Here is an 18,019-nt window from a genome sequence, read left to right as displayed (position 1 = left end):
AAAAGAGTTTCTCCGGAACAGGAATTTGCCAATGGAATTACTTTCCAAGGGTGTGTGCAGGAAACCAAAGCTACAGATAGCTAAAGAGATATGAAGGTGAAAAAATATAGCACTATGAACCCACAGTTTTGTATATATATTGGTGCTGCTATCTAAAATGGAGTATGATATGTACCAAAGTGTATACTACCTGATATTATACATTAACAAAACAGCTTATTATGGTGTGTGGTTTGTACAATACTACTAATGTGAGTCCAGTTTATATTTGTCATATGTAGTAAGACTAACTGAGATAGATTCATGGTGTGTCTGAGAAAACATCCCCACCTACTACCTTTTTCAGTTGATGATGATGATGTCAGTGGAAAACGGATGTGAAGGTTCCCATTGGCTGGTTCAAAGTGTCTGTCAACTTCTCTGTCATTGCCAATAATCCAATCCCGCCCATACTGTGCACAAATAGAAAAACAGTGTAACCTTTGATGCCGCTTGTCAAATCATTGAGTTAACTGTCTCCATATTTGTGCATATTGTCCACAGGCGATAACAAGTCCTTGGACAATCACTTCATCAGTATCAATGTTCAAATGGGAGAAAAGAGCAAAAACACATATAGATTTAGGATCTTAATTTGAGCCAGTTTGCTACAGCAGGAAAATAATCCTGCAGCAACAGGAAATGTGAATTATTATGTGGATTATAATTAATGGAAATGTTTTATGGGTTTATCAATTTTTCATAAGGGAAAATAAAGTCTGAAATTTTGAAGTGGAAATTACAAACTTCAGAAGCCTTTTTAAACCTCAAATACACTACAAGTTTTACATTCCCTGCATTGCAGGAAAGTTCTCCTGCAACAGGGTGATCAAATCAAGATCCTATATATGTACACTGACACGCAGAAACAGAGTGCCTCATCAAAGATGGCGAAACACGAGAAATGTTTTCGAGAATGTTTTCGATGTAGGTACGGAGTTGGTGATCGTTAAAAGCGACAATGATACCAATCATAAAAGTAATAGTCATTATGGCTGGAGTTAATGGTAAAACATTTAAAGCTGGATTCCTCTCTGATCCGGATCCAGTGGGTGAAGCTGTTCAGTAGTAGTGGCGAGGGGGACAGGGGGGTTCATTTTGGGGGGGCTGGGGGTGCTTGAGTCTGTGTGGTGTGGGGATGGGGGTGTGAGGTTAGGTTGAGACTGGTGTGGAGGGGGGGTAGGTCTATAGCCACGTAAGAGACAGGGGCAAATTTATTTTTATCTCGAGTCCAGCCCCACGTCCCTCTTTCTCTGTATTTCTCTTTCCATCCTTCTCAACCCCCATTATATTCAGAGTTCGAGGTCCTTTGAGATTTGCGTGGCGATGTCCCGGAAAGTGAGCGGTGCCCCCCAAAGTCGTGTGTAGCGCACTCCGTTGGAAGTCTCATTGTTGGAGGCGCCACCCCCCGTAGAGAGGTGGCACACCTCTGCCTTGAAGGCCACGCAACCCCCGGACGCCCCGTGGGTGCAGGAGAGCAGGAAGGGGCCGGCGTGGTGGACCTGGCAGCCACAGCCCCGTGCCGCCTCCCGCAGAGCCAGCATCACCTCCGCTGGGTCCCGCCGCCCCCGGGGTACCCTCAGATTCCAGCCACATCCGATGGCCCGGGGCTCGGCCGCTTTTTGATGCCCAGGTAAATGGCGACTGGTGACCAGAAAGGGAGAGGGACAGAAAAAAAGAAGGAGAAAGGACAGAGTGGTGAGAGAGTAAAGGAAAAAGGTGGAGAGAAGAGTTTTAGAGGGAAAGGGGTGGGTAAGGAGAAAAAAAGTGAGAATGGGTGGTTGAATCTAGTAAAGGCCCAATGCAGTCGTTTTATATCAATATACAATCATTTCTGAGTAACAATGAAGTACCTTAAAATAAAAACTGCCAAAAATGGCATTTTAGCAAAAAGCTATTTCTCAAGCAAGAATTTTGCTAGGAGTGGGGAGGGGGAAACTGAAAACTAGCTGTTATTGGCAGAGAGGTTTGGAACTCTATTTGTTATAGGTCTCTTTACCAATTTACCGAATGGTGATGTCACCATTGCAAGCAGAAACTTCCGCCCATGCAAACCTGTTGATTAGAAGGTTCTGTGTACATTGTATTTTCAACCAGCAACTATAAGGAAATAACACTGATCCAAATGTTCTTTAAATCTAAGATTACATTTTCAGTTAAGGTGTGCAAGTTTACTGTTTGAAACATAACAACAACCTAACATGGTTATGTTGGGGTTATAGATGAGTTGACGAAGGGTTGCCGGATATACTGACCTTGTGACATATACTGACCTTGTGACCGCAGATCGGCAGATTCCCTCAGGTTCATTTGTGACCCTGTGTAGAGAACACACACACACAGTTAAATGGGGAATCAGAGAGGTGATTTATGGGAGATGCAGTTCCATGTCCACCAAGTACACAGAGAGAGTCACCATCTATCCACAATACTGTGAAGCCATTCAAAAAGAAAGGAAAGGAAATCATTGAGTGAGGACAAGCAAACGACAACAGCGACAACAACCTCCAGGTATTCATCGGTTGCACGTTGCGTCACAATATTGTTATGAAAGTTCTATTGAGGGTTGACTCCCGAGTGAACGTTCTACTCAATGCCGTTAATGAACATTTCTAAAGGAGGCAAATAATTAGTAGGAAAACCTTTTGTCATCATTGTGATGTCGTCAGATTACCTTTAGATGCTGTATAATGTTAGCTAGCTAGCTAAGCGTGAGGGGAGAGCACTGGATTTAAGCTAACATTAGCATTGCTAGGTACTTTGCTAGCTAATGACAACATTGCCATCTATCCAAAGTAAATTTAACAACATCATAGTGGTGACAAAGTTGTTTCCTACTTATTATTTGCCTACTATTAATGTCATCATATTTACAAGCCACTACAGTGTTTTGTAAAAACGAAACAATCATTAGCCTCTGTTCAGAATGACTGGGCACCGACATTCAGGAGCCACTATGGTGACAGCATCTTGAGAATGTTGATAACAATTGTGTGACGTGATCGGGTGTGGTAGGTGCAACCCATGAATACAGGTCAGAGTATGGAGTGATATTAGTGCAACATCCATTTTTTATTGGCACTAATATCACTCCGTATCAGAGCGCCCTGACTTGCACAACAGAGTCAAATAATAAGGCTGTATCAATATCACAAATGAATAAACAACCCCATGCTTCTCATATTACCTGGTTAAATAAAGGTGAAATAAAAATAAAAATAAAAAAAATATTGTGTTTGTTCATTGAGAACAGTAAACTGTACTGATGTGATTGCATTCCACGTCTTTTAAGGTGAGGTGGGAGAATCCACAGCAGTGTAAATGTTCTGTGACACCAACTGTACATCACTATAAATTCCACCTAGATTTGCAAAGATACCGGATATTAGCAAAAGTTACCGGAATCTTCTGTATCTTTTGTAATTAAAAGGTAATCTATGGCAATCTATGGTAATTTTGGTAATTTATACTTGAATATAATTTTTTTATTTTTTATATAGTACCAGTTTGGACACACCTACTCATTCCAGGGTTTTTCTTTATTTTTAATATTTTCTACATTATAGAATAATAGTGAAGACATCAAAACTATGAAATAACACATATGGAATCATGTAGTAACCAAAAAAGTGTTAAATAAATATTTAATTATTATGTGGTTCATCAAATAGCCACCCTTTGCCTTGACGGCAGCTTTGCACACTCTTGGCATTCTCTCAACCAGCTTCATGAGGTAGTCACCTGGAATGCATTTCAATTAACAGGTGTGCCTTCTTAAAAGTTCATTTGTGGAATTTATTTCCTTCTTAATGCGTTTGAGCCAATCAGTTGTGTTGTGACAAGGGGGGGGGGGGGGGGGGGGGGTATACAGAAGATATCCCTATTTGGTAAAAGACCAAGTCCATATTATGGCAAGAACAGCTCAATTAAGCAAAGAGAAATGACAGTCCATCATTACTTTAAGACATGAAGGTCAGTCAATACGGAAAATGTCAAGAACTTTGAACGCTTCTTCAAGTGCAGTCGCAAAAAACATCAAGCGCTATGATGAAACTGACTCTCAGAAGGACCACGACAGGAATGGAAGACCCAGAGTTACCTCTGCTGCAGAGGATAAGTTCATTCGAGTTACCAGCCTCAGAAATTGCAGCCCCAAATAAATGCTTCACAGAGTTCAAGTAACAGACACATCTCAACATCAACTGTTCAGAGGGGACTGTGTAAATCAGGCCTTCATGGTCGAATTGCTGCAAAGAAACCACTACTAAAGGACACCAATTAGAAGAAGAGACCTGCTTGGGCTAAGAAACACGAGCAATGGACATTAGACCAATGGAAATGTGTCCTTTGGTCTGGAGTCCAAATTGGAAATGTTTGGTTCCAACCGCCGTGAATTCAAGGCACACTTAACCAGCATGGCTACCACAGCATTCTACAGCGATACACCATCCCATCTTGTTTGGGCTTAGTGGGACTATCATTTGTTTTTCAACAGGACAGTGACCCAACACACCTCCAGGCTGTGTAAGGGCTATTTTACCATGAAGGAGAGTGATGGAGTGCTGCATCAGATGACCCGGCCTCCACAATCCCCTGACCTCAACCCAATTGAGATGGTGAAGTAAAAGGGTGGCTACTTTGAAAAATCTCAAATATAAAATATATTTTGATTTGTTTAACGCTTTTTGGTTTACTACATGATTCCATGTGTTATTTCATAGTTTTGATGTCTTCACTATTATTCTACAATGTAAAAAACTGTAAAAATAAAGAAAAACCCTTGAATGAGTAGGTGCGTCCTAACTTTTGACTGGTAGTGTATATAGTATTAATGTTTTTAGATCTGTGTTCATATTGTCCCTCGAGTTTCTAGTGGATAGCCACATTTATTTTAAAAAGCATCTAATCAACAATGGCATTATTTTCCATTAACTCTGGCAACTTTTTTCACAACTGCCAACAGTTTGCCGATTTCTTTTTCAACAAAGACGTATTGACATGGTAAAATAAATCAAAGTGTTTAAAACATATATAAAGGATATTTCATGCTGAAACCCTCATATTAAACACCAATGGTATTCACTAAGTTGATGGTTTATATTTAGGATTATTTTTTACAGCTTTGTTATTCTATTTGTAATTTTTAAATCATCTTAGATTATTATTTTATTTATTTTACATGCAGTGATGTAGTGGGGAAAAAAATGATGGGTAAACGCTGATCGCCGGTCGCGGTGAAAAAAAGTTACGCTCCCTATACTTTGCATGTATTTTTCTGCAAAAGGTGGGTAAACTGTCGAACAGAAATGGTGGGTAAACTGTCGAGCAGAAATGGTGGGTAAACTGTCGAGCAGAAATGGTGGGTAAACTGCGTTTACTTGCATTTACCCTCCACTACACCACTGTTTACATGTGATAAGGCCACACAGAGTTCCAGAGATAATTTAAGACACCTGTGATAATCTGAAGTAACAAAAACGTCACTAGATGTCATCTGATAAAATGCACAAAAAAAGTATAGTAGTTTACTGGTCAACTTTGAACGTTTCCAGTAATATACCCTCCCTTTGCAACCCTAATTCCACCACACAACAAAGACAATCGTCATGCCTGGGAATCAACTGTCATTTAAAATTAAAATTAAACAAAGTAGATTGAGTCACATGAAGACCTTATCCACTACGGCGGTGCCCCTGGAACAAATACTTATTTTAACAGAAGCACATGTACAATAAAGGCTACATAACACTTTCATAACAATACCATAACAGATGTCATAGGTGTCAGCTTATGACAACTGACTTTACACTGTCAAGATGATACAGACTATGTTTACTGTAGATCAGGCAATTGTCTAGCAAAACTGCCATAGCTAATTCATGGTTTGTGTCATGACAGTGTAAAGTCAGTTGCAGCAAGTCAAAACTGTTTATGACACGTCATTGTAATGACAGTGTTATGTAGCCCTTATGATGCAGGATTCAAGTAAAGTGTTACCCCCAAGGCAATAGATGACAACCCCTGCACAAGGGCATGCCAAAGGAATGAACCAAAAAGCAGAGCGCTGCAGAACAAAGACAAGTGGGTAGACAGGCAGGCATACAGACAGGTAAGTACTAGGCAAATTAGACAGGTCGGTAAGACATCGATAGACAAACAGGTAGGCATGCAGACAGACAAATAGGTATGTAACAGACAGGCAGACAGATAGGTAAGTAAACAGGCACACAGTCAGACAGGCGCGCGCACACACACATACACACACACACACACACGTCCAGTAGGCAGGCAGGCAGACATGCAGGCAAACAGAAGCTAGAGACATGGGAACTTACTAACTGTTTTTGATCCCTGGGGAAGGGTACAACCCGAGACTGATTTGTTTGAGCCCTGGCGCTTAGAGGGGTCAAGATTGACCCTGATGTAAGGAAAGGAAGAGGAAGAGCAAGAAAGAGAAATAGAAAAAGAAAGGGGCGAGGAGGAGGGGGAGAAAGATAATATAATTGAATCATGGCCAAGGGAGTGGTGGATAACAGCGCAGCTGTAGCTGATTGGTATGGAAGAAGCACATGCTTCATTAAATGTAATGTATGTGATTATAAACTCAGCAAAAAAAGAAACGTCCCTTTTTCAGGACCCTGTTTTTCAAAGATAATTCGTAAAAATTCAAATAACTTCACAGATCTTCATTGTAAAGGGTTTAAATACTGTTTCCCATGCTTGTTCAATAAACCATAAACAATTAATGAACATGCACCTGTGGAACGGTCATTAAGACACTAACAGCTTACAGACGGTGGGCAATTAAGGTCACAGTTATGAAAACTTAGGACACTAAAGAGGCCTTTCTACTGACTCTGAATAACACCAAAAGAAAGATGCCCAGGGTCCCTGCTCATCTGCGTGAACGTGCCTTAGGCATGCTGCATGGAGGCATGAGGACTGCAGATGTGGCCAGGGCAATAAATTGCAATGTCCGTACTGTGAGACGCCTAAGACAGCACTCAAGGGAGACAGGACGGACAGCTGATCGTCCTCGCAGTGGCAGACCACATGTAACAACACCTGCATAGGATCGGTACATCCGAACATCACACCTGCGGGGCAGGTACAGGATGGCAACAACAACTGCCCGTGTTACACCAGGAACGCACAATCCCTCCATCAGTGCTCAGACTGTCTGCAATAGGCTGAGAGAGGATGGACTTGTAGGCCTGTTGTAAGTCATCAGACATCACCGGCAACAACGTCGCCTATGGGCACAAACCCACCGTCGCTGGACGAGACAGGACTGGCAAAAAATGCTCTTCACTGACGAGTCGCGGTTTTGTCTCACCGGGGGTGATGGTCGGATTCGCGTTTATCGTCGAAGGAATGAGCGTTACACCGAGGCCTGTACTCTGGAGCGGGATCGATTTGGAGGTGGAGGGTCCGTCATGGTCTGGGGCGGTGTGTCACAGCATCATCGGACTGAGCTTGTTGTCATTGCAGGCAATCTCAACGCTGTGCGTTACAGGGAAGACATCCTCCTCCCTCATGTGGGACCCTTCCTGCAGGCTCATCCTGACATGACCCTCCAGCATGACAATGCCACCAGCTATACTGCTCGTTCTGTGCTTGATTTCCTGCAAGACAGGAATGTCAGTGTTCTGACATGGCCAGCGAAGAGCCCGGATCTCAATTCCATTGAGCACGTCTGGGACCTGTTGGATCGGAGGGTGAGGGCTAGGGCCATTCCCTCCAGAAATGTCTGGGAACTTGCAGGTGCCTTGGTGGAAGAGTGCGGTAACATCTCACAGCAAGAACTGGCAAATCTGGTGCAGTCCATGAGGAGGAGATGCACTGCAGTACTTAATGCAGCTGGTGGCCACACCAGATACTGACTGTTACTTTTGATTTTGACCCCCCCTTTGTTCAGGGACACATTATTCAATTTCTGTTAGTCACATGTCTGTGGAACCTGTTCAGTTTATGTCTCAGTTGTTGAATCTTGTTATGTTCATACAAATATTTACACATGTTAAATTTGCTGAAAATAAACGCAGCTGACAGTGACAGGACGTTTCTTTTTTTGCTGAGTTTATATTATAGCTGAGGCCAGGGAGAGCTGGGTGAATCCAAGGAAAGCGGTTGTTCTTGATCCAGCAGGCCAAGGTAAAAACGTATTTAGTGCCGTTTCCAATGTGAGGACCCAGGGCGGTGACCTGTAATGTTTTGCAACGGAGAATGAAAATCTGTGATCTTCTTACAACTTCAGGTAGTAGGAGGCCTACCTCCCCTGTTTCCCGTTCTAAACATGACCCTGGTCCGAGACTACCTGCTTGTGAGTATTTACAGAGGTGACTACTACTACTCACTAATGTGATTATCCCCTGCATTTGGCGGTGAGCGTTACGTAGGTGACTGTTACGGAGGTGACTGTTACGGAGCTGACCGCTTACCTGCGTGTGAGTTTGGAGGTGAGTTTGGTAAAGAGGTTGGAAGTGGCGCGGCTGCGGGCGTGTGGGAGTGGACTGGCGTCGTGGTGGGACAGCGTGGGGGAGGTGGGTGGGGCCGAGTAGACGGGCGGGCCCCGGTCCCTCAACTGGCCCCCGTGAAAGGTGCTCCGGATGGTGGAGCCACGTGTCAGACGGCAGCGCTCGCCTGAGGAAGAGGAGGCCCCGGTCCCGGTCCCGGCCCCGGCCCCGGAGATGCTCAGGGTGGAGGGGGAGGTGGGGGGCAGGCGGTGGGACAGGGAGCTGGAGGAGAGAAGCAATTAGAGTTAGACAAACGTTACAGTCCACACAAAGTGGACATTTGCCTTTGGCTTCACAATAACATGGTTGACATAAAAAACAACAAAACTAAAAACAACTTTTTGAGACACTCTCTCTCTCGCTCTTCCTCTCCCTCCCTTGTCCTTCCATGTCCTTTACCTGTTCTCCTTGCCATTCTGCAGCAGGGAGTGTCTGTCGGTGCTGGAGCGATCCGTGCAGACGTATGTGTTCCGGCGGATCATGGCACTTCCCGGGATGTTGTTCTGGGAAAGTAAGAGGGCGGGGTCAGAACAAATGTCCAAATCAGACATTATCATAGTTACCAGTTGTCACTGCATACTACCAAAGTGGAGTACTCAATGGCTGTTTCCAAATATTCGTACTTGCGTTCTAAATAGTTGGCTGATTGGGAATGTGAAAATATAACTTTTTATAGTAAGTGAAATGTAGAAAATGTTGAACGCTTTAAAGTTGGTCTCCTTAGTTGCTACATCCATTTTTGGACATATAAATTAATGATCTACACCGTACCCCATCGTACCCCATCAGCTTTTTACCAAAATACAGGCAGGGTGACCGTTTTGTTATTGCTTCAATTAAGGATTCTAGTTTTAAATGCCAAGATGTCACACTAATTTCGGCTAAGACTAAGATTTCGGTGCATACTCTTGAGGAAGAGAATTGTGTATTCAGACCCACTTGTGTGTGACAACAGCTGATAATCAAACAAGGGGGTGCACTGCACAAAAATGAATGAACCCAATTGCGCATTAGATGACGCCTTCCCAGTATGCGTGCGCCTTGTATGTTGACATGTGTTGCTTACTGCATACATTTTAATGAAACAGTATGTTCTAAATTGTATGTAGTAAGATTAGTACACAGGAAAAGCTGATCTACCCACCTCCCCCAAAAAAGTATTCATCCCTCTTGGCGTTTTTCCTATTTTGTTGCATTACAACCTGTAATTTAAATGGATTTTTATTTGGATTTCATGTAATGGACATACACAAAATAGTCCAAATTGGTGAAGAAAAAAATATAAAATAAAAAACTTGTTTAAAAAAATTCTTAAAAAATTAATAACGGAAAAGTGGTGCGTGCATATGTATTCACCCCCTTTGCTATGAAGCCCCTAAATAAGATCTGGTGCAACCAATTACCTCCAGAAGTCACATAATTAGTTAAATAAAGTCCACTTGTGTGCAATCTAAGTGTCACATGATCTGTCACATAATCTCAGTATATATACACTTGTTCTGAAAAGGCCCCAGAGTTTGCAACACCACTAAGCAAGGGGCACCACCAAGCAAGTGGCACCATGAAGCCGAAGGAGCTCTCCAAACAGGTCTGGGACAAAGTTGTGGAGAAGTACAGATCAGGGTTGGGTTATAAAAAATATCCGAAACTTTGAACATCCCACGGAGCACCATTAAATCCATTATTAAAAAATGGAAAGAATATGGCACCTCAACAAACCTGCCAAGAGAGGGCCGCCCACCAAAACTCACGGACCAGGCAAGGAGGGCATTAATCAGAGAGGCAACAAAGAGACCAAAGATAACCCTGAAGGAGCTGCAAAGCTCCACAGCAGAGACTGGAGTATCTGTCCATAGGACCACTTTAAGCCGTACACTCCACAGAGCTGGGCTTCACGGAAGAGTGGCCAGAAAAAAGCCATTGCTTAAAGAAGAAAATAAGCAAACACGTTTGGTGTTCGCCAAAAGGCATGTGGAAGACTCCCCAAACATATGGAAGAAGGTACTCTGATCAGATGAGACTAAAATTGAGCTTTTTGGCCATCAAGGAAAACGCTATGTCTGGCGCAAACCCAACACCTCTCATCACCCCGAGAACACCATCCCCACAGTGAAGCATGGTGGTGGCAGCATCATGGTTCACCTTCCAGCAGGACAATGGCCCTAAGCATACTGCTAAAGCAACACTCTAGTGGTTTAAGGGGAAACATTTAAATGTCTTGGGAATGGCCTAGTCAAAGCCCAGACCTAGAAAGAGTATGTGGTATGACTTAAAGATTGCTGTACACCAGTGGAACCCATCCAACTTGAAGGAGCTGGAGCAGTTTTGCCTTGAAGAATGGACAAAAATCCCAGTGGCTAGATGTGCCAAGCTTATAGAGACATACCCCAAGAGACTTGCAGCTGTAATTGCTGCAAAAGGTGCCTCTACAAAGTATTTATTTTTATTTATTTTTTTATTTTTTTTGGGGGGGGGGGGGGGGGGGGTAAATCAAATGATACAAACCCCCCAAAAAATCCATTGTAATTCCAGGTTGTAAGGCAACAAAATAGGAAAAATGCCAAGGGGGGTGAATACTTTTGCAAGCCACTGTATATACGATTAGTACACACAATGTAGTTTTAGTAAATAGTAGGCGAGACAGATTTCGGACACGGCCTATATACCAGAAAATATTACATACAAACCTATCTGTACTAACAGGAGTCTTATAGCTAGCTACCATTTACTAAATGGCACCCTATTCCCTGGCACCCTATTCTCTGTATAGTAATGCACTACTTAGGGCAGCGATCACCAACCAAGCTTTGCCATCCTATTTTTTTTTTTTGCTTTGCGCTGTTGACGGTGTGCACTTGATTCAGCAGTCTTAGCACCGGGAAGGCAAATTATTCCCATTTTGATCCATTTCATGTGTCTGAAGGTAGAACTCCGCCTACCCGGCAGGCCGAGAGAGCAAATCAAGCTCAACTATAGGCTTACCGCTGGCCAATCAGATATCTCAGATCACTGTGTGTGCACAGCCTCGAGCACACAGCAAAGTTGATGCTGTGATATTTCAAAACTTTTAAAACCATGACTAGAGTGAAACTCAACACAAACAGTAAAGAGCTGCTGTTTTTAAGAGTAAGTTGATGTTTAAGTTGTTATTCAACACTGCCAACACTTTGTTCAACACTTTTATAAGCCATAAAATGCATGTTCTCCCTACTTCCACTCACGCTACAACCAGCACTGCAGCTGCAATGAATGAGTATAGTAAAGTGTTTCTATAAGCTTGCGTTGTTATTATTAGCGGCTTGTGTCTTTTTTAATATCTAGGAATATTTCACTTTCTCTGGTCATAGGAGTAACAGCATGAATTGGTACAGGCAGACATAATGCAGTGCTACTTGAGTTTCGCCATCAGATGGAAAACTGTGTCCCCTTTTCTCAGAGGAGGGAGGAACAGTGAGTCGGGTGAGAGGCAGACTCACCGCTAGCTTCGATGCAACCAAGATCGTTTTTACACAGCACAATGTAAAAACTTGAAAAACTCCCTCCCTCCCTCCCTCCGACTGACCATCAGATGCAGGCCATCAGTCTAGTAAAATAAAATAAAAAGCAAATTATTATGCTCACTCAGCTGATGATGATGATCTATTACCAGTGTGATAATATACCTCAAATTTTGAAATATAATTTCAAAATGGTCTGAGAAGAACAACATTGGCAGGGCAATTCAAGCTTAGCCAATATGCAGTGATAATGTATTGGGCCTATAGTCTACTGCAAAAACCTCACTGTTACAGAACTGTTTTTATTAGGTTAATGTTGCATAGGCTTTTTTAAGTCATGTTTAAATAAAATCTGAGAGGTAGATCTTGGCTTGCATTTTGACTCAGAAAGTGATCTTGACTCAGAAAAGGCTGGTAACCACTGACTTAGGGAATAGGGTGCCATTTCAAACGCAGAGCTAGAAACAGAAATCTTTCCTAGGGTGCATCCTAAATGGCACCCCATTCCCTGGCATCCTATTCTCTGTATAGTAATGCAATACTTAGGGAACAGCACAGGAGGTTGGTGGAACCTTAACTGGGGAGGACGGGCACGTGGTAATGGCTGGAGCGGAATCAGTGGAATGGTATCAAACACATGGTTTCCATGTGTTTGATGCCATTCCATTTGCTCCGTTCCGGCCATTATTATGAGCCGTCCTCCCCTCAGCAGCCTCCACTGAGGAATAGGGTTCCATTTCAAATGCAGCCCTATTAACCCCCCCTTCCTACCTCACTGTTCCTCACTGTGGTGGCCGTCATCTCCTTGCGGCGGTCGGGGATCTCTGACTTGTTGGGATTATTAGCACTGCTGACCATGGGGCTGGAGGGGGGCAGCGAGCGACTGCCCATCACGCTGCAGCTGGCCTTACGCGGTGGCATGCGCCCCTCCCGCAGCTCCCGGTCACCCGTGCTGGTGGGGCTCCGCTTGGGGTGCATGACCGGCATGGAGGGCCCGCCTGAGCGGCGAACACACATGTTAACACTGGCACACAGACACAGAGACATCTACACACACGTGCACACACAGGCACACACACATATACACGCGTGTGTACACAGGCACGGACAAAGACACATATGCACACGCATCCACACACACACTTAGTCAGCGGCCAGGACAGGAGCTGAGTATATGGGGCAGATATGAGACCAGGTGAGGGAAGGTAGAGTATAGTGAAATCTACAGTAGAAAGGTTAGGGTTAGAATAGACAAAAGCGTACAGTAGAAGGTGCAGTAGAATGTACAGTAGAAGGCACAGTAGAACTCTCACAGAAGTCACTGTGCCGCCGCTGCCTGTGATAGGTGGAGGCGCTGCGCTGGGTCTTGCTGTGCGAGGAGGAGGAGGAAGAGGAGCCTGCAGTGGCCGAGGAGTGTTTGTTGGTCCCGTTGGTGATGGGGCTGGGCCGGATCCGTGCCAGGGACAGGGTACTGGCCGAACGAGACTCGCTGCCATCCTGTTACCAAGACAACCACCTCCTGGGTGTTAGCCAGCTGCATGGACTGAATGTGGAGCCACCAAGAGCATTGTGGCTTTCCGTGTACCGGTATGTTGTTTTACTTCAAATTCACATAATATGGCTGTATAAATATCAAAATACCTCTATTGTTTGCCTAAAGAATTCTTCATCAAATAAACATTTTAGTATGTCCTTACAAAATAACACGTTCTTACCTAAATCAATCATACATACTGATTACTATGGCTTGCTGTGCATTGATATCTTGTGCTGCCCTATGGTAGCCAGGCCCAGACAGCTCACCTCGTTCTTGAGGCCCAGCAGTAGATAAGTGGCGGTGACCTCGTTGTACGTCTGGTTGAGCAGAGCGTCCTTGATCTCCTCTGGAGTGAAGCCCATCCCCACCATCACCTCTGAGGACCACAAATGAGGGGAGATGAGGAAAAAGAAGGCAGACATTTTGGAAATAATGTTAAGCTAATGTTCCTGCTGAATTTCATGAACAGATTTCAACTAGGACTTAAAGATACATACAAAAGTTTTAGAACACCTACTCATTCAAGGGTTTTTCTTTATTTTTACTATTTTCTACACTGTAGAATAATAGTGAAGACATCAAAACTATGAAATAACACACATGGAATCATGTAGTAACCAAAAAGGTGTTAAACAAATCAAAATATATTTTATATTTGAGATTCTTCAAAGTAGCCACCCTTTGCCTTGATGACAGCTTTGCACAATCTTGGCATTCTCTCAACCAGCTTCATGTGGTAGTCACCTGGAATGCATTTAAATTAACAGGTGTGTCTTGTTAAAAGTTAATTTGTGGAATTTATTTCCTTCTTAATGCGTTTGAGCCAATCAGTTGTGTTGTGACAAGGTATACAGAAGATAGCCCTATTTGGTAAAATACCAAGTCCATATTATGGCAAGAACAGGTCAAATAAGCAAAGAGAAATGACAGTCCATCATTACTTTAAGACATGAAGGTCAGTCAATATGGAACATTTCAAGAACTATGAAAGTTTCTTCAAGTCCAGTCGCAAACACCATCAAGCGCTATGATGAAACTGGCTCTCATGAGGACCGCCACAGGAATGGAAGACCCAGAGTTACCTCTGCTGCAAAGGATAAGTTCATTACAGTTACCAGCCTCAGAAAGTGCAGCCCAAATAAATGCTTCACAGAGTTCAAGTAACAGACACATCAACATCAACTGTTCAGAGGAGACTATGTGAATCAGGCCTTCATGGTCGAATTGCTGCAAAGAAACCACTACTAAAGGACACCAATAAGAAGAAGAGACTTGCTTGGGCCAAGAAACACGAGCAATGGACATTAGACCGGTGGAAATTTGTCCTTTGGTCTGGAGTCCAAATTGGAGATTTTTAGTTCCAACCGCCTTGTCTTTGTGAGACGTGGTGTGGGTGAACGGATGATCTCCGCATGTGTGTTTCCCACCGAAAAGCATGGAAGAGGAGGTGTTATGGTGTGGGGGTGCTTTGCTGGTGACACTCTCTGTGATTTATTTAGAATTCACGGCACACTTAACCAGCATGGCTACCACAGCATTCTGCAGCGATACGCCATCCCATCTGTTTTGTGCTTAGTGGGACTATCATTTGTTTTTCAACAGGCCGTGTAATGATCTCTGCATGTGTGTTTCCCACCGAAAAGCATGGATGAGGAGGTGTTATGGTGTGGGGGTGCTTTGCTGGTGACACTCTCTGTGATTGATTTAGAATTCACGGCACACTTAACCAGCATGGCTACCACAGCATTCTGCAGCGATACGCCATCCCATCTGGTTTGTGCTTAGTGGGACTATCATTTGTTTTTCAACAGGCCGTGTAAGGGCTATTTTACCAAGGAGAGTGATGGAGTGCTGCTTCAGATGACCTGGCCTCCACAATCCTCCAACCTCAACCCAATTGAGATGGTTTGGGATGAGTCGGACGGAAGAGTGAAGGAAAAGCAGCCAACAAGTGCTCAGCATATGTGGGAACTCCTTCAAGACTGTTGGAAAAGCATTCCAGGTGAAGCTGGTTAGAAATAAATAAGATGTGTTTTCACCTCATCCTGAACAGCAAATCAAGGTTTTCCAACAAAAAAATACAATCTTTATGGTCACAATTTTCTTCACCACTATGTTAACTTTGTCCACGTGTCTAACTGCTGTATGACATTTTGGGGAGAATATGTATAAAATCCCACAAAACTTGGAAAAGCATTCCAGGTGAAGCTGGTTGAGAGAATGCAAAGAGTGTGCAAAGCCGTCATCAAGGTAAATGGTGGCTATTTGAAGAATCTCAAATATAAAATATATTTTGATTTGTTTAACACCTTTTTGGTTACTACATGATTCCATATGTGTTATTTCATAGTTTTGATGTCTTCACTATTATTCTACAATGTAGAAAATAGTAAAAATAAAGAAAAACCCTTGAATGAGTAGGTGTTCTAAAACTTTTGACCGGTAGTGTATATCTGAAATGTGTTTCATGAGAATGTCAAATCGGCATGAAGTGACCTTGCTAAAGATGCCATGAGAGCCAAAATGGAAGAGTAACACATTGTCCTTAGAGCCAAAATGGTGGATAGCAACCCAGTGGCCTGGTCATAGCTGGCTCACCTATGCGAGTAGCGTCACTGTAGTCCTCGACAGGCTCTATATGGGGCTTCAGGGAATCCTCATCATACCCTGCGTTTATCCACTTGTCCTTCATGACTTGCTGTGGCATCACAACAAGATTCAATGTTAGAGAGTAGCTAAAGTTGGAAATTGTGTGTGTGTATGTGTGATTGTGTGAGTGTGTGTGTGAATGTGTGTGTGTGTCAGTGAAGGCTCCTCAGAGGAGGAAGGGGAGGAACATCCTAAGAATCCTAAAAATAGTTAATTGTTTTTAGATAAAACTATACTAAATATATTAACGTCACAAAATAATTGATTAAAACACACTGTTTTGAAATGAAGGTCTACAGTAGCCTCACCAGGGTAGCACCATTGTGTAGCTGGAGGACACTATTTTCGGTCCTCCTCTGGGTACATTGACTTCAATACAATGGTTCTCACCCCCTTCCATAGACTTACACAGTAATTATGATGACTTCCGGAGGACGTCCTCCAACCTATCAGAGAATGAATCTAGTACTGAAAGCATAACACAGCTAGCTAGCAATGTAGTGCATGAAGTGGGGTAAGTAGTTGACTCAAAGAGAGAGAAAAACAATAGTTGAACAAGTTTTGAACAAATTAATTTCTTCAAAATATAAGGAGAAGCAGAGAGAGAGATAGCTATATTTAATTATATATTTTTTATTCTTCTTAGTTTACCTTTCATTCTGAATGTTTTGAAACTGTTTGGACTAATGATTAAGCCCCAGATCAGTTAGATGCAGGCAAGAGTGTGCAAGGCGGTATTAAATGTGTCACTGTCTGTCACCTTGATTACTCCAATTTGATTTGGTGTGTAATATTTGATTTGATTTGGTGTGTGTGTGTGTGTGTGTTGGGGTGTTGGTGATATTCATGTTATGGTGGTTTGGTGCTTTATTATATGTTGGGCTATTAGTGTGTGACGTATACTGCTGTTACTCCCCTTTTACACTACTGAGCTAAACCAAACCGAGCCAAAGCCGAGCTGTACTGGGCTGGCATAGTTACGAATCCACTATAATTGCTGAAACTACGCAGCAAAGGACAATGTGAAAAGGAAATATCCAAGCCAGCACAGTACGGTTTGGGTTGGTCCTATAGTGTGAATCAGGCATTTGTGTTGGGGGGTTGGTCCTCCTCACATCTAGGGTGCAGCGCTTGGTAGGGTTGAGCACCAGGAACCGGCGTAGGATCCCTTCACAGTCAGTGGACATGTAGAAGGGCACGCGATACTTCCCCCTCAGGACGCGCTCACGAAGCTCCTATAGGGGGCAATAGAGAGGAGAGGTCAAGGTAAAGGTCAGAGGTTAAGGGTTAGGGTCAGTCGGTGGACATGTAGAAAAGCATGCGCAACTTTCCCCTCAGGACGTGCTCACGCAGCTCCTGTGGGCAGTGACAAACACACACACACACACGTCTTTAAGTACACACCGAACACACACCAAACGCACACTGTCAACAACAGATCAAAAACACATTGTCAAGCACACACCAAAAACAAGTCGTCAAGCACACACCAAATATGTGGCGTCAAGCACACAAAATACATATGAAAACAGAAGTTGTCAAACACACAAACACAACAGGCCAACCCAGACGCACACCAACACAGACATACAGTACAATAGAAATAAGACACCCATTGTGCACTCAATGCACTCTGCACTCTGCACTCACTATAACACTATAACCTATGAAGCGTTCGGATTACCTGCCACACAGACACACACTGCCCCCACCTCTCCCCACACACGCCGAAGGGCAGTGAGCCGCTGACCAGCGTATACAGTATGACTCCCAGGCTCCAG

The 18,019-nt window shown here is 43.4% G+C and overlaps 1 protein-coding gene across 1 annotated transcript in view; it reads right to left on the bottom strand.

Moving 5' to 3' along the window:
- Window positions 1–1,331: 1,331 nt before the first annotated feature.
- Window positions 1,332–18,019, bottom strand: part of LOC311136455 (MAP/microtubule affinity-regulating kinase 4-like) — a gene marked incomplete at both ends in the record, with an annotated part of 52,115 nt that continues 35,427 nt past the window's right edge. The window contains 10 exons of the mRNA XM_084170589.1: window positions 1,332–1,683; window positions 2,258–2,357; window positions 6,375–6,457; window positions 8,481–8,777; window positions 8,955–9,058; window positions 12,839–13,050; window positions 13,366–13,549; window positions 13,856–13,965; window positions 16,188–16,287; window positions 17,354–17,473. Of these exons, the coding sequence (XP_084026715.1) occupies window positions 1,332–1,683; window positions 2,258–2,357; window positions 6,375–6,457; window positions 8,481–8,777; window positions 8,955–9,058; window positions 12,839–13,050; window positions 13,366–13,549; window positions 13,856–13,965; window positions 16,188–16,287; window positions 17,354–17,473 (1,662 nt within the window). The remainder of the gene's footprint in view (window positions 1,684–2,257; window positions 2,358–6,374; window positions 6,458–8,480; window positions 8,778–8,954; window positions 9,059–12,838; window positions 13,051–13,365; window positions 13,550–13,855; window positions 13,966–16,187; window positions 16,288–17,353; window positions 17,474–18,019) is intronic.

The sequence above is a fragment of the Coregonus lavaretus genome, assembly GCF_964263955.1.
Source record: "Coregonus lavaretus genome assembly, chromosome: 10".
NCBI lineage: Eukaryota > Metazoa > Chordata > Actinopteri > Salmoniformes > Salmonidae > Coregonus > Coregonus lavaretus.
The sequence above is the reverse complement of the archived record's forward strand: the minus strand, read 5'-3'. Positions and strand labels throughout refer to the sequence as shown.